Genomic DNA, 17,528 nt, shown 5'->3' on the forward strand with positions numbered 1-17,528 from the left:
CTTAGAATGAGGAGAATATCTGAAAATGATGAGGAGAACTGCATATAGCAGAAGAACTCGATTATAAAAGAACCGAGTACTATTAATAACTCGATTTCCTATTAATCGGGTTCAGTTTCACGTGTGAACAACTGATGTGAAATGGCGTCAGAATAGCATAAAACTCGGTTATATGAGAACCGAGTAAAACGAATAACTCGATTATCGATTATTCGGGTTTTAAGTACTCGTTTTCCTCATTGACAAGTTCCAAACAGTAACGCGGGAATATTTTATTCCCCAAAAGCCAAGCTGGAACACCAGCGTGGCTAGAACCTGCCCACAACTTGGTTTCTTCATAATCGAGTTACTTAAGTAACTCGCCGTTACGGAGATCGAGTATCCAAACAGGGGCACGCCCCTATATAGTTTCGAAACAGGGGCATTATGCCAAATATGTTTCCCAGAAAGGGCAAAGGGCCAGAATCCTCCGAGAAAGCAGCTGGCACCGGTTTTGGTCATTGACCTAAAGAGGGTGCAGCTGTTGTTGGGCCTTAGCCACTTGAGAATGAGGTGGGGCTATTTGGGAATTGGAACCTCCAATTCCATATGATGTTAGCCCACTTCAAATTTTGCATGTGAAGTCCACCCAATCAATACCAGATCTCTTTTCCTTCGGGCTCAAATTTGATCACAACCTGGCTCTTTTATGATATGAGCCAAGGCCTAGAGTTATAAATGGGCAAGAATGTCTTTATCCCTCTCTCTCCTTTTGGGACACGGGATTGCCCAGAGTGAGAGCGCATGTTAAACTGTGGATAAGACTCTTTAAGAGTGTATTAAACGACAGCATGAATCTCACCTTCAAGCCATAAAAACTTAAAATCATAGATAAACAACTCTAAATGAACCACTGTTCTTTCATTACCCATGGCAAGCTACTGTTTTAAGAATGATTCAAGAAATTGTCTTGTAATGGAAGGTAACTTTTCAATATGAACTTACAAGAGTTTTATGATAAAAGCAAATTACTCATTCACGGAAGAAAGAGGTACCAATAGTACAAGAAGAACTTCAAAAAACCAGTCTACAATGCCTAAACTCCACATCTGGAAAAGCCACAAGCACATGGTGATGAATCATCATTCAGTTTGGCCAACAGAAATTACATAGAAAGCTGAACTAATCATACTCTAATTCATCAGGAGTAATTGGCCGTTTAAGGGGGATGATGGACTTCTTTTCAACATCCCGAGATAATGCTTTCCTCATATCTGAAAACAGAACACATGGATAAAAGATAAGAAGCAATACAAGTTTGGTAATACATCATCATCTGTTTTGTACTTGGATGTGAGACTCACCTAACCCATCTTCCTCCCCAGAATAATAGCGTAGCACTCTTCTATAGATTACATACCCAAGCTGAGAGATGAAAAACAAAGAAATGGTAAGTAAGCGAGCATAATCTTGACCCGTTGAAGGGGAGAAATGACACAAGAAAACATCATATTAAAAATACTTAATACTGGCAGTGAAGGAAACATCAACACTGGTTAATAGAATTGGTCCCAGCAAAAGAGAAATGATGGGCAGGACCAAGAGTTTAGACAGGAATTTTCTTTTGGGGAAGCAATGAATAACATGTTCATGGCACTTGGTAGCATTAGTTACAATGATTCCCCAATAAAAATGCAGTGGTAATAGATAGTTATGAAATGAGCAAAACTTAGGTACAGTTACTTAAATTAGTACAATAGGTTTCCCAATTAACTTTAAACACATAATTGCAATGACCAATAAAGCGCTAACAGCCTGACATTTTCCAAAAAATATGTAAATTCAATGCAACTATGCATTTGAATTTCATTGGGAAATCTAGTGTGCGTTTGGCTACCAATTAAAAAGCCAGCTTATTTTACTATTCAGCTTATTTTTGTTACTATTCATGAGCCCTACTGCACTTTTTGGTACTATTTATGGGTCCCACTGTACTATTTCAGCTAACTTTTACCTTTATTTGCAGTACTTTCAATAAAAAAATTTCTGTTTTAGCAAAATAAGTGGATCCCAAACAGACCCCTAATGTACTATATCTAAGTTTTGCCCTCACAAAGTAAAAGAACTAAGCGTCATAATGTAAATTACTCATTTTGGTTGCAAAAGAAGCTACATCTTTTTTTATGTTAGATTACACATGCACCCTTGGGGTCTTGAAGTCATGACGTCACCCTCCACCTGACTCTTACTAGGAAGAATGAGCCATTTGTACAAGATCTCATTGGCAAGGTCACCTTTTTTTTTTTTTTTGGTGGGGGGGAAGAAGAGTTAAATTGAAATGGGGAGACAATTGATCATTTACTTCTCCTTGCCAGAGAATTGTGGACTATGGTTTTTAGCCTATTTGGGATCTAGTGGGTGTTGCCGAAAGGTGTAATCAATTAGTTAGCTTATTGGAAAGTTCACTTCGATCGACATTGGAATATAGAAATATGAAAGGTGATTCTCCATTGTATACTGTGGTGCATATGGCAAAGGAGGAATACTAATGTAATTTAATCTGGTGCATATGGTGTGCAAAGAATACTAGTGTAGTGCGTATGGCGAGAGAGGAATAGCAGAAGCTTTGAAGGGTGTGAAGGACCATTTTAGAGTTGAAATTGCTGTTTTTCAGATCCTTGTTTGAAGGGATGACAGCATCAGAATTATTTTCAGTTACAAAATTATTAGATTTGACTGATCATTGTGTACCTATTGTATACTTCCAGTGTACTTGGGCCATACACCTCTTTATCTCAATAAAATACTCATATTTATCCCCAAAAAAAAGTTTTATTGAAACAAGCAGCCCTTGAAAGAGCTGCAAACAGTCAATACAAAGAACTGCAACCCACTGAGAAGCTGCAAACAAATCTATACAGAGGAAACAGCTAAAAGCCTAAAACAGCCGACTGGAGACCCTCACAACTAAAGAAGAAAAAGAGAAAAAATCAATCAATCAATCTAAAGACAACTTTCTCAACATCAACACAGGTATAGCTTCTGCTAACACAAACAGAACCATTTCTTCCAAAAACATTATCTGACACTTTCTAATTGGCACAAATAATCTTTTTGTGAGAATAGATCATACATAAGTGCACCAAAAAATGAGGGACGGCACAGCATCCTATATTATACATAGAGGTTCTTTTGCAAAGGCAATTACATAGGAACTTTATAATCTAAAATTGACATGAAGGGGGAGGGTCCCTTCTAGCACTACCAAAGGATGACGGGCACACTAATGAGACAGCAGGTACTTTCCAATAACTGCAAAGCTTGATCATGGCCTAAAACTTAAGTGGACACCCTAGAATCTCAACTACTGAACGTGTGATTTTTCAAAGATGACAGTTTCTGATCTATTTATATATTTAGGATGTGTAAATTATAGGAGGGTACCCTATTACCCACAAATTAAAATGGTGCCTCTTCAATCAAATTTAAAACAGTGAGGATCAAATAGTTGAAAACTGCAAGAGGAATATGGTAGCTGAGCAATCCTACAACTTTTCCAGATGTAAAAGTTTATTCAAATTCTCACAAACTAACAAAAAAGTCCCGTTCCCTTTTCTGGCTTCTATCCTTGATAGCAAAGATATAGAAATGATCCAAAGATATTCCATTGTGCAGGTCAGTGCAAATAGTTTTTTTTTATAAGTAATAAGTTTATTGATATCAAAAAGGGGAGCACCCTAGTACACAGGGAGTGTACAAGGGGGCAAACAATCAAGAACAAAAATTACAAGAATCTAGGAAATCAAGAAAAGATAAAAATGATTGGTTCCGCAATGCAGCCAACCAATCCATTAAAGTACTAAAGAAAAATAGCTTCAAATCTGATCTTGATCTCTCCTTATCTTCAAAGCACCTACTATTTCTCTCTCTCCAAAAACACCACAATAAACAGTGGGGAACAATCAACCATATATACCCATTTCGATGACAACCAAATCTGCCTTGCCAACATGCTAAAATCCCCACTACAGATTGCGGCATAACCCAGCTCACTCCAAACAATCCGAACACCATAGCCCACATATCCATTGCAACCGGACAATGAAGAAAAAGATGATCAACCAATTCACCATTACACTTGCACGTGTAGCACTAATCCAATACCCAAACCTTCCTTTTTCGTAAATTGTCAATCATTAAGCACTTCCCCAAAGCAGTAGTCCAAACAAAGAAAGCTACTCAAGAAGGAATCTTCTGTTTCCAAATACTTTTCCAAGGAAAGTAATAGTCATTAGAGCCCACTAAGAGACTATAATAGTCTTTAACTAGGAAGCCCTTCTCTCTATCAAGTTTCCAACACATCTTATCCTCACCAAACCCTTTCACCAAAGCACCATAAATGGTATCCATGAAACCAGCCAGTGCCTCTAATTCCCGGGCATGCACACCCCTAAAGAAACTTACATCCCAAAAAAGGACTCCATTATCAAGCTTCATAAGCTCAGCCACACTAACCTCCTTGTCTCGGCAAACTCTAAACAATTCAGGATAGCTGACTGCAAGAAAGTGTCACCACTTTTTTTTTATAGATAAAGAGAAATTTATTAATAAAGAGAAAAAAGACAAGAAAAGTACAAGTTGTTCATGATGATGAACAACAAGAAAAAAAAGAACAAACAACACAACAAAACAAGAAATCAGGAAACTAAGCTAAGGGAAGACATAAACTCAAAGAGAGAAGAACAATCAGTAAAACCCCAACAACAAGACCACTCCCAAAGACTACGTTGGCATAAAACTTTTAACTCGTCCAAAGTCTTCCTCATTATCCTCAAAGGAACGACGATTTCGTTCCAACCACACAATCCACATTAAGCATCCTGGAACCAAATTCCAAATGTCTGAATTATGTTTCCCAAGCCACTGATGCCAACAAGATAACAAACCCGCCATTGATCCTGGCATAACCCAATGAATACCAAAGGCCTGAAGCATAAAAGTCCAAAGGAAATGAGTAAAAGGGCAATGAAGAAGAAGATGGTCAACCGACTCCCCATCACAACAACACATACAACACCAAGTAGCCAACGGGCGACCCCTAAGCATTAGATTGTCCAAAGTGAGGATCCAACCATGAGCAGCTGTCCACAAAAAGAACGCCACTCGCCTAGGAATCTTTGGTTTCCAAACACCCTTCCAAGGAAACAAAGAATTCGAAACACCCCGAATCGCATGGTAATAAGACCGGGTGTCAAAATTACCATCACCCTTTAACCGCCAACAAAGGGTATCTCTCCTATCACCCCGAGGAATACGAGTTTGGATAAGCTGGAGAAGGGAATAAGATGCAGCTAGCTCCCAATCTTCAAAAGCTCTATAGAACCTTAAATCCCATACTCTAACAGTACCCCCTTCTGGCATCCACAAAACCTCAGAGATACAAGCATCCTTGACCGCTGAACACACGTAGAGATCAAGAAAGAGATTTTTTAGAGAATTATCACCAATCCACCTATCATGCCAAAAGCGTATACAAGTGCCTTCACCCACTACGAAAGACAGATGCTTAGAGAAACTCTCCCACCCTTCATTAATGCTTCTCCATAGGCCACACCCATGAGTCCTCCTGCACACTTTAGAACACCACCCCCCTTGACCCTCACCATATTTTGAGGAGATAACTCGCCGCCAAAGATGGGTATCTTCATACCCATATCTCCACAACCATTTCCCTAATAAAGCTTGATTAAAAGGCACCACACTTCTAATCCCCAAACCACCCATCTCGACGGGTAAACACACATTTTCCCATGCCACCAAAGGATATTTGAAACTCCCCTCAGAAGACCCCCAAAGAAAGTTCTTCTGAATACTTTCCAATCTAGCAGCCACAGCTTTAGGAATAGTAAAAAGGGATAAAAAGTACGTTGGGAGGCTTGAGAGAGTATTCTTAAGTAACATGAGCCTACCACCCTTAGATAAATAAAGACGCTTTCACCCAAATAGCTTCTTCTCCATTTTCTCCAAAATAGGATTCCAAATCGAAGCTGTCTTAAAAGAAGTCCCCAATCGCATCCCCAAATATTTCAAAGGCAAACTACCCACTCTACATTGAAGAATATTAGCCAGAGCGTCTAGATTATTCACCTCTCCAACAGAGACAATCTCACTTTTCCCAACATTGACCTTTAAACCCGAAAAGGCCTGAAAACAAGACAACACCAACCTTATGGACAGTAGCTGTTCCCTAGAGGCATCACAAAATAAGATAGTGTCATCAGCAAATAGCAGATGGGAGATACGCAGCTCAACAGAGTTCACAAAGCCCACCTGAAAACCCCGAATAAGATTACACTCCTCTGACTTCTTCGAAAGTCTACTCAAAACCTCCATAATCAAAAGAAACAAAAGCGGGGATAATGGATCCCCTTGTCTCAATCCACGAGAACTACCCAAAAAACCTTCAGGAGAACCATTTACTAGAACAGAAAAACGGACAGAAGTAACACAAGCCTTAATCCACCCCCTCCATTTCACCCCAAAACTCATTCGGCCCAACAAATAAAACAAGGCCTCCCAGTTCACATGGTCATATGCTTTTTCAATGTCAAGCTTGCAAACCACACCCGGTAATCTGCTCTTCAACCTACTATCCAGACATTCATTTGCAATAAGCACTGAATCCAAGATCTGCCTTCCGCCAACAAACGAATTTTGAGACTCTGAGATAAGATTATCCAAAACCGCCCTCAACCTATTAGCCAACACCTTGGATAGTAGCTTGTACACACTACCCACCAAGCTGATGGGGCGAAAGTCCTTAATGGAAACAGCATTACACTTCTTGGGAATTAGAGTGAGAAACGAAGCATTCAAAGACCGTTCAAACATAGAGTGCCAATGAAAATAGTCAAAGAAATCCATGACATCCTTTTCCACAACACTCCAACATTTGTGAAAAAAAGCCATGGTGAAACCATCAGGACCAGGGGCTTTATCACCCTCCATCTCCCTTAATACCTGGATGACTTCCTCCTTCGAGAACTCCTTCTCCAAGGACAACCTCTCTTCCTCTTCAATGCATGCAAAGTCAAACCCATCCATAGTAGGACGCCAAGCCTCAATTTCCTTATACAACCCCTGGTAAAAGAGGACTAACTGAGAGCGCACATCAGCCTCATCCTCATAAAGAACACCATCCACCTCTATCCTCTTAATTAGACTAGCATTTCTATGGGAATTTGCTAATCTATGAAAGAAACGAGTATTATTATCTCCCTCCTTCACATACAAAGCGCGAGACTTTTGTCTCCAGGAAATTTCCTCAAGAGAAGCCAAATGTTCTATGTCCCCTTTGAGCTGAATGCGCCGATTCTGATCCTCATTCGAAAGACTCACTGACTCCTCTCTAGCATCTAAACCCATAAGTTCAATAAGCAAATTCTTCTTTCTAAAAGCCAAATCACCAAACACCTCCCTGTTCCACTTTTTTAAATCAGCTTTCAAAACCTTCAACTTTTGTGCCAAAATAAAACTTGGAGAGCCCGTAAAACTGTAACCAACCCACCATTGCTGCACTCTATCAACAAAACCCTCAGCTTGCAGCCACATGTTTTCAAATTTAAAGGCACTACGGCCTCGTCGAACAACACCAGCTTCCAACAAAAGCGGACAGTGATCTGAAATAACACGCAGAAGCACCCGTTGGGATATATTCTCAAAATGTTCCTCTCAGTTTAGAGAAACCAAAGCTCTGTCAATTCTTGACATAGAGGGGATACCAGAATCCCTAAACCAAGTAAAGGAAGCTCCCTCTAACGGTAAATCTACTAAAGAATTACTCTCTATAAAGTCCGAGAAGGCAAACATAGTAGGGCTGAATGCCTCACAGCCAAGTCTTTCACTTGGATACCTGATAATATTAAAATCCCCTACTAAACACCATGCCATGGGCCACCTGGCTCGCACCCGTAATAACTCCTCCCACAAAAAAGACCGCTGACTATCCTCATTGGGGTCATAAACACCTATACATGCCCAAACAAAGTCATCCACTACCCCTCTCAATAAGACACTAACAGAAAACTGTCCAACAATAACATCCATCTTTTCAAAAACCCTCTTGTCCCAAATTAGCAAGACCCCTCCCGAAGTCCGGACAGCATCCAAAGCAACCCAATCAATGAAAGGACTTCCCCATAAACTTCGAACAAAAGCAGTGTCGATAGAAGCTACTTTCGTTTCTTGAAAACAAACAATATCACATTTCCACTCTTTAAGAAGATTTTTACAAACCTGTCTCTTCCGGGGATTGTTGAGCCCCCTTACATTCCAAGAAAGTAGGCGTAAATTCATAAATAACTACCAACGACCCCCACATCGTTCGAAAGAGCTCTGCTCCTACTCCTACTCCTAGAAGAACCACCTTCATAATTAACATTAGAAATGAGCCCCTTAAGCTCCCTAAAACCTCGTGACCCTAAGTTTGTAGGTTGCTTAGGCACCCCAACATCAATCACCTTGAGACATTCCTGTTCAAGTAGGCGAAACAAAGCCAAACATTGAGCTTCATGTTTCACAATAGGAAAACCCACCATATTACAAAAAATTTTCATCAGCTGGGACACCCAACTTGAATTTGGTTCAGTTTTAGCCACTTGAGCCCCTGTATCATCCTGAACCAACACCACTTCACCAAGAGTATTAGGATGCCACCGAGTCAAAGGATTACACTCCAAAAGACAAATATCTTTACCCCACTACCACCCCCACAGTTATCGGCTCCATTGTTGTCCCACGGCAGGAAAAAGAGCCCAAAATCATTATGACAAATACCAGCAGAAGTTACTGACCTTGGCTGTGCCACCACTTCGTGGTAGTCACCAACAGTCTCAACCCGATCTTCCCCTTCCCCAAACTCAGTACCCAACTCGTTACCCAGCTCAGACAAAGGGGAAAAACGATTCTGTTTCACCCACCGATGTCGTCGATGTGCCTGTGACCCATTTTGCCGAGCCGGCAGCACCATCGCCGTACTCGCCGAAGTAGAAACCACCTTACCAGCATCGGAATCCACCATAACAGCCCCTGGTGCACCGGAATCCTCCATCGGCGTGCACCCATCAAGCTCCAGCTCAGAAACTGAGGCCACCGTCACACTAAACTCTACATCGGGATTGGCTCTCTCCAAAATGGCAAACGGAGAAGCCACTTCAGCCCCCGGTGCACCGGAAACAACCATCGGCGTGCACCCATCCAATTCCAGATCGTAACCTGAAGCCGCCATCACACTACCAGCTACATCGGGAGTAACTCCCACAAACCTGCCAGCCGATGAAGCCTCCGATGTACAATGGGTCGGGTCGCCGTTGATTGCAGAGGCACTAAGAACCAGGTCCGGCTCCGCTGCGCTCTCCGGCGACTTGAAATCACCACACCAAACACCATTCGAGCACTCTCCAATTGCCCGCGTAGTCTGGTCACCAGATTTAACTTGTAAAGGACTGGGCTTGACCAAACTGCCCTTCTTAGAAGAAGGCGCTTGCACAATGGGTTGGGCTTCATCAAGCCCACCTTTTAGTTTAGTGACTACAGGCCCACCACCAACAACCTTGGGCCAGCTGATCTCCTAAGTACTCAGGACAGTCACTATACGTCTTCCTCCCACAGGCTTGCACACCCTCAAAGCCAATAGAGAAGGAGTCAACTTAAACTTACAAGCCCGCGTGGGTCTGCCAGATAAAGCTGAAACATTGCCATTTCTAGCTGAACCATATTCAAAATAATCTCTATGAATCACATTCTGCCCCCATTTAGTTCCATTTTTTCCAAACTTTCTGAACTTCTGCTGATTACCAGAAACAAACATACTCTTCCCACTCTGGCCATCACTAGCAAGCTGGCCACCTCCACCACCATTAAAAACAGAGACTTTGGCCAAAGAAACCGGTTTAGCACCAAAGCAAAAATTCCTAAGTTCATTCTGAAACAAAGACCAACCAGCTCTATTAGAGCTTGTTGGTATCATAATACTACCTCTCCTAGACCCACCAAAATAAACTGCAATAACAACAAACAGACCAGCTTTGTTAGATCTTCCACAGAACTCTAACAACTTCCCATTTTCTCTAAATCTCTTACAAAGTAAAACATGGCTAGGCACCCAATCTCGTATATCTTCGAGACAAGTAAGTAACCACTCTATGCCCCTACGTCCAACCCAAATAGAGCTCTTAACATTCCGACGTGTCTCATGTATGGCATACGAATCAGACCGCCCCCCATCAAAAGAAAAAGAAAAGAGTTTAGCATCAACATGAAAAGACCTCTTGCTACCCCCAAGGACAAAGGATTGAGGTTTAAGAGGGATGTTTAGAGAGGTTTCGATGGAGGGAGGACAAGGTAAGGTTAAAGGTGCAGGTACAAGGGACGGTTGTTTAGGCAGAGTTTGGTTTGACCTCTAAGGTGGTGGGGGAGGGGAGGGCAAAGGCAGTGGTGGAGGAGGGAGATAAGGATATGCGAAAAGCCCGAACTATGGAGGAAAGCATAAGGGGGAAGGAGAGGGAAAGAGTGAGGGTGGCAAAAAAGGAAAGAAAGAAGGTGATGGTTGAGGGAGAGGGAGAGGGAGAGGGTGGGGTGGAGAGGCTGAGGATGGGGTGGGGAGGAGTTCTCATGACAAAACTTCAAACATAGGATAAGAAAGCATATGGCAAGAAAGTGTCACCACACCAATGGTCTTGCCAAAATTTCACCCTAAACCCATCCTCAATATCATATAGAATGTGGCGAGAAAAAGAAGGCCATCCCCGACTAATATATTTCCACAAGCCAACACCATATGGACCATTAATAGGCCTAGTACACCAACCACCCCATTCACTACCATATTTCACCTCTATCACTTGCCTCCAAAGGGCAGCCCTCTCCATCCCAAATCCCCATAGCCACTTCCCAAGCAAAGCTTCATTAAAAAGTCTTACCTTCCTTATCCCCAAGCCACCCGAAGCAATGGGACTGCAAACAGTAGCCCCTTTAACCAAATAACTGGGATACAATTGGTTAACAAGAAGGAGATGCAGAGATTCAGCACATAACAATTATAAGTAATGCTCTCTGCATATATAGCTATGATGATTTGAAGAATAATCTATCAGACATTGCAGTATTGTGGTTGCCACAAAATAAAATGTATGATTTTTGTTGGGAGTCTCAAATGGCATCTAGTCCACATGGACATGGTCTTCAGGAAGCTACATCGATGTCAAGGTTGGAAATTTAAGAAGCTTATAGAAAATATCTAACCCCTTGATGCAGAACATAATAGGAACCCCATTTGAAGATTTATAAGAGGTGAGGGAAAGCTAGTTCTAGTGCTCAAGCATTAATTGGGGATGTTTCGGATGATGGAGAGCTCTCTCTCTTGGGACCTTGCTTAGATAGTCTAAGTAGAATTGATGGCCAAGAGATACTAAAGAGAAAGAGCTTTCAATATCCTGGATTCCATAGTTCATAAAGATGGGGAGATTGAAGAGGATGTGAATCATAGAATAAGAGCAAGGTTGATAAAGTGGAGAAGTGAATCAGGAGTATTTGTGATTGTATAATACCTATTAAGTGAAAAGAAAAATTTTATAAGACTACTATATGACCAACTTATGCTCTATGTTACCAAATATTGGGTTGTTTGGAAGCAACATATTCATAAAATGAGTGTAGCTTAAATGAGAATGTTAAAATGGATAAGTGGAAATATACAGAAAAATAGGATCCAAAATGAGGAAATTCGCTTAAAGATAGGGGTAGCTCCTATTGATAAAAATATGCAAGAAAGTTGCTTGAGATGTTCAAAGGAGAGCAATTAATACACAGGTAAGAAAGAGTGAGTTCATCCAAGTGAGGGAATTAAAAAAAGGTAGAGAAATATCCAAATTAAAAGGTCTTATTGATTAAGGAAGTAGCAGAAAGTATGACATCATATAGACGAGAACAAAGTAAAATAATACATGTGGCCAACCCTAACTAATCTATTGAGGATCCATACCTAACCCAAAATTTTGGGATTATGGCTTGTTATTGTTGTTGTTATATGGGGTGGAATCATTTTTATGGCTGCATTCAATTGAATGTTGGCACAGGTACTTCTGTTCTTTGTGGTCTGTTGGTGGTGTGGGGAAAGTTTCTTGAGGGATGATTTCCCAGCTCAGTATAGTATAGCTTGGGAACTGTTGCGGATTATTTGAGGTGGAATAGAGAGACTATGCTTTGGTATATTAAATTTACAAGAGCTATTCATGATTATTGATTGGGAGGTGGATATAGTGGCTGCATTCATTCATGAGTTTACTCTATTCATCAAAAAGATTAGGAAGGGGGCTGCTGATCAGATATATTGGAGACCAACTAACAAAGGCAATTTTGAGGTGAAATTGTTTCACAAAGTGCTGTGTGGCATCTTTATTACTTATCAAAAAAAAAAAAGACAAAGTGCTGTGTTGTAGCTGTCACCTTTTGTTTCCTTTGGAGGAGTATTTGGATGGCGCATGTCCTAACTAAGGTAGCATTCTTCACTTGGACTCCTGCATTGGGTAAGATCCTTACTTTGGATAATTTACGTCAACGCAGGGTGGTTGTAGTTGATTGGTGTTACATGTGGAAGAAGAAAGGGGAGAGTGTTGACCACTTCTTACTTCATTGTGACTTTGCTAAGGAGTTGTGGTCTTTCATCTTTTGTTTTTTGGGGTGCAATGGGTGATGCCAAGTAGGGTGATTGAGCTATTGCAGTGTTGGAATGGGGGCTTTGTCGAAGGTGATCCGGGAGTTATTTGGGGGGCTGTTCCGTTGTCTTATGTGGACTATATGGAGGGAACATATAAGCAAGGTTTCAAATATTTAGAACGAAGCACAAGGGAACCGAAGCTGATCTGTTTGCGTGTCTTGTTTGATTGGATGGTTGCACTACCAGGCCATTCCTATTCCTCTTTTTAAAATATTCTTGAGTGTTGTAATTTAGCTTGAGGCTGTCCTTCTGTACAGCTTGTGTATTGCTAGGTATCCTCCTTTTTAATTTTAAATATAAAAATTTTATTTACTTATCAAAAAAAATTTTAATTGTCCTAAAAATGAAAATAAAGAGTGATATGAACATCCTTAAACTGCAAAATTTTGCCAGACCAAGGTTGAAGCTCCAGAATATATCCAAAAGTTTACAAAGTATTCATGCATGTGAAAGTATTGGAAATGACAGCATTAAAAGATCAAAACTTCATACAATGACAAGAAAGGGGGGAGAGGAGGATCCTAATACGTGCAAGAAGTTAGATACCTAGAATAACGTTCCTGCATTTACATTTCGGTATGAAAGCAACAAATCTCCAAGTTGAAAAGAGAAGTTAAAAGAAATCACCTTTTCATACATCTTTATTGCAGGTGTGTTTGATGCTCTAACAAAAAGATCAACAAAGTAAGCCTTGTCACTGCCAGGAGAAAGTTCTTATTAGTATATAGAAAAGACAAAGCTTAGAAAACTACTCACCAGTCACCATGCTTGTAAGTGACTAAACAAGCAAACATACAAGCCAGTGAGAGTTTCTACATGCATCAAAAAGAAAATTCTGCAAAGATGGTCCCTATACAAACAGTTTAATTCAATAACAACATATACTTAACAAAAACTCAAAAGCTTAAAACTCCCTGCTCTATGTCAAGACATTAATCAACATGAAATGTAAAATTGTAGTTGCAAAAAGTAGGTACAAGCACAGAAACGCAGTTATAACACTTAAAAAGGTTAATACCTTCATTAAGTAATCACCCTAAAAAGTTTGCTAGTTTCATAATTGGCAAATCTACATAGAAAAAGCCCATGTCCACCTCCTTCCTCTCCCTCTTCTTCCCAAGCCTAGACCCAAAAAACAGAAAAATTCAAAATTTTAACATCGTATTGAATGGTGTAGGTTTATATCATTGTGACCCATACTGATATCAAAGATGTCCATAACTACACAAGATCTACACTTTGCACAGCCCAGATTGATCAATAGCAACCTAAAGTAACACCTTGCACTTCCACAAGCTTTGCTATCAATTAGATTCAATGTAATGTCCGTTTTGGCTGCTTTAGGAGTTCATGACAAGCCCAAAAGCTCAAATTTTCCTCTTTAACAAACTACAATAACACAAGAAAAATAATAAAAATAGCTTTTTACTAGGGGAAACACTTAAAATCTAATCATTTCCCATTACAGTCAACCTAAGACTTTACACAAAAAAAACTGTCTCTTGTGACTCCAGTGGACCCATAATCTAACATAAACAATCATGGAACTATCTATACTTCCAAAATCTGTTGCACAAATTGCAATATAAAAAGCCAAAATACAGCAACCATTCCTACCAAAATTTATAATATTATGAGCTTGTAAGACTGCAAACATCTTTCTTTCTCAGGGAAATTTGAACCAGCAACAACAACAACAATATATATATATATATATATATAAATTGAATTGAAGCCAATCTTTTGTGGTAACCACAACATACATTGATACGCAAGGACGACAAACATATAAAACTTTGAAAAACTAAGCTGCAAGTGGTGGTTGACGTGGCTTCTCAATGCACAATTCTGAAATGTAAAATTGGTTAGACCGACAACCATTAAAAGCTGCAATGAAGAATCAATATAGGACCCCCAATGTGAAAGATGTTTCAATGTTGATCCTAACTTTCCCCAGATGCAAACAACACAAAATAGTGAGCAAAAGAGATCAAGGTTGTGTCCACGAGTTTGTTGCAGTTTTATTACGAAAGCTACAAAGAAATCACATTCCATCACTAACAAAATTTGAGTTTATCCCATAAAAGCTCGAAATTTTCACAATCATTACAAAAATAGGAATCAAAACAAAGAAGCTGGCAACAGAGAAATTAATTTACATCTTGTCACTGATATCTTCTAACAGGTTCATCAGTTTCTTGGCTAATTGCTGCCTCCTATATTCTGGAGCAACGGTTACCGCAGTTACATGACCATGCCAACACTCCCCTTGCCCTTCAACTTTTCCCATAACTACACAGTAAATAAAATTACATCTAATCTAAATCATTTCTATAATTGCAAGTAATTTTAAAAACAATATTAACCAGGTCAAGAGAGAGAGAGAGAGCGTACTGTATCCCATGATTCGGTTACCGGGGGCTTCGGCGACATGGAAATAGTCGGGCCATCTTGCTAAATAGGTCATGTAGAAGGACATGTTGAACTGGAACGTACAGTATATAAAAATCTTTAGCAAATTAATAGACAGTAATTAAATTTTTGGGATAGAAAAAAACAAGCTGTGAAGAAAGAAGAGGTTACGGTTTCAGTGAGGTGGTCTAGGTTGACCGAAGTGAAGCGAAGAAGATCGTTGCAGCAAAATCTGCGTATCGTCGTCATCTCTTTCTTTCTTTCTTTCTCTGTCTCTCTACTCTCTAGAGCAGCTCGCTTTTTCTTTTCTTTTCTTTTTTTGTGCGCTCTTCTCTTTTGGTTGTTATTGCTGCTTGCTAATTCCTTGCTATAACTGACCCGACCCGGTGGACTGTGTTTTAATTTGCGGGTCGGGGAGTTCCTTTTATACCGGTTTGACCCGGAACCCGCCCGATCCTAAAATTACACATTAAGAACAAACAAACAAACAAACCACCTATTCGTTGTAAGGATGTACACGGCTCCAGTCGTGCAGATGGAGGCCAAAATTTTTAATCAACCTGCCAATGGTGGATTGGGATTCCAACCGAACAATCTCTAAATCTAACAGGTCTATTTAGAATCTTAACAATTTTGACTTGGTGAGTTAGATTTTTTTTTTTTTTTTTTTTTTTTTTTTTTATAAGAAGGGGTTGGCAAATTCAATTGACTATACAAATTTATTTTAAATAAATTGAATAATTTTTTCCTCCCTTTAGTAGAAAAGGAAAGAAAAAGTTATAACTTTTATTAAAAATAATTATAAATACTACGTTATTTTTTATTTGAATGATTGAAATTTTATCGCACTTTAAAAACAAAACATCTCAGAATCCGAAATTAGACTTATACATATAATTAGATCAATATCCAAATTGTAAAGAGAGGAGAAAAGTGAAATGAAAAAAAAAATACAAATATAAGGAAAGAGATGAGAGAGAGAGAAAAAAAAAAGTTATAAGTAAGGTAGAGTTTTGCAATATGTGACAGGTTAGAAATATCTCAATTCGCTATTTAACCTGACCCATTAATTTATTTGTCTAACATGCCAACCCGACCCACCTCACTTAATGGACTCACACAAATTGGGCTAGGTTAGTGTGAGTCGAGGGGATGCAGGTCTACTTGTAAGAGGTTAAGGCTTTGCTCTAGTGCAATGGAGCCAACACAATACAAATAAATGATTGGTTTTTAACACGTGTCTGAATCGTGTCAACTCCAGTTCATTGGAGGTAAGCTAAGTCTCTTGTAGGATTGTAAATGAGATGAGATGAGATGGGTTGAGAAGAATGTTAAAAGTTTTGTTCGTTTAATTTTTATTCGAAGACGAGCGGAACTTGAGCTCATCATCAAACAATCTTACACATTCAATAAACTACGAATAATAACTAACATCATATGAACCTGTAGGGACACGTTTTGGATACTGGACCCAAAGAATGATTGGATCCAAGCTCAATAAACCCAATACAATGAATTTGTAGAGAGTGGGTTGGAGAACTAGGCTCTAATGAATAGGATAACAGTTAGAATAAAATTTAACAAACAATTAAACAGAAATGATGGTTACTGGACCCAAAGAATGATTGGATCCAAACCCAATAAGCCCAATACAATGAATTTGTAGAGAGTGGGTTGGAGAACTAGGCTCTAATAAATAGGATAACAGTTAGAATGGAATTTAACAAACAATTAAATAGAAATGAACTGGAGTTGTCTAAGTAAATTTATCCTCAGCACAATCCGAGGAGATTTGTTCTAATATATATTGATTGAGAATGGTTACAGATATGGTTCGAGCTGTTACAATACTTTCTCTTACAAATTTTTTATCCTTTCTCCATGGAGGGTCTCTCATGTTATATAGTTTCCTTTGAACAATCTTGGTCCTCCACTTATTAATCATTTAAGCCACTACTTGAGTACTTGTCCCATCAAACACCCCATCGGGCCCTCTATGAGTTAAGGTAGTCAAGGCAGCACTGTTCATGGGTCTTCTCCACATTAATGCAGCCAGAAAGTTAGCTACAGAGCATTTAATGCGGTGGTAGCAGTTTTCCCTTAGATATTTCTAAACTCCCTTTCTTATAGTACGTTCATAATGCACGTCCCTCTTAGTGGCATTTCCTAGAAGGTCACTTTGAGTGGTAAGATATACATTTAACCTGTGCTTCGTTTATCCGAGGAGCTAATCCTCCTCGGACCACCTTTCCCAAATTTTCCACTTGCACGTTACTTATGGGACTCTGAACTTAACGCTCTCACTACTGCTTATTTGTTCTCAGACCAATCAACGTTCTCGCCCAAAGCCCAAGGCCCCATA

General features: G+C 39.7%; 1 protein-coding gene across 1 annotated transcript; it reads right to left on the reverse strand.

The window, feature by feature from the left end:
* Positions 1-881: 881 nt before the first annotated feature.
* On the reverse strand, positions 882-15,502 carry LOC126710309 (N-terminal acetyltransferase B complex catalytic subunit NAA20). Its single transcript, XM_050410717.1, has 6 exons — positions 15,338-15,502; positions 15,149-15,239; positions 14,914-15,046; positions 13,382-13,451; positions 1,344-1,404; positions 882-1,253 (listed from the first exon to the last, which is right to left on the reverse strand). The coding sequence occupies exons 1-6, from the start codon at positions 15,413-15,415 to the stop codon at positions 1,162-1,164; spliced, it is 525 nt and encodes a 174-aa protein (XP_050266674.1). The 5' UTR covers positions 15,416-15,502; the 3' UTR covers positions 882-1,161.
* Between the last annotated feature and the right edge of the window lie 2,026 nt (positions 15,503-17,528).

Source organism: Quercus robur, chromosome 12 (assembly GCF_932294415.1).
Source record: "Quercus robur chromosome 12, dhQueRobu3.1, whole genome shotgun sequence".
NCBI lineage: Eukaryota > Viridiplantae > Streptophyta > Magnoliopsida > Fagales > Fagaceae > Quercus > Quercus robur.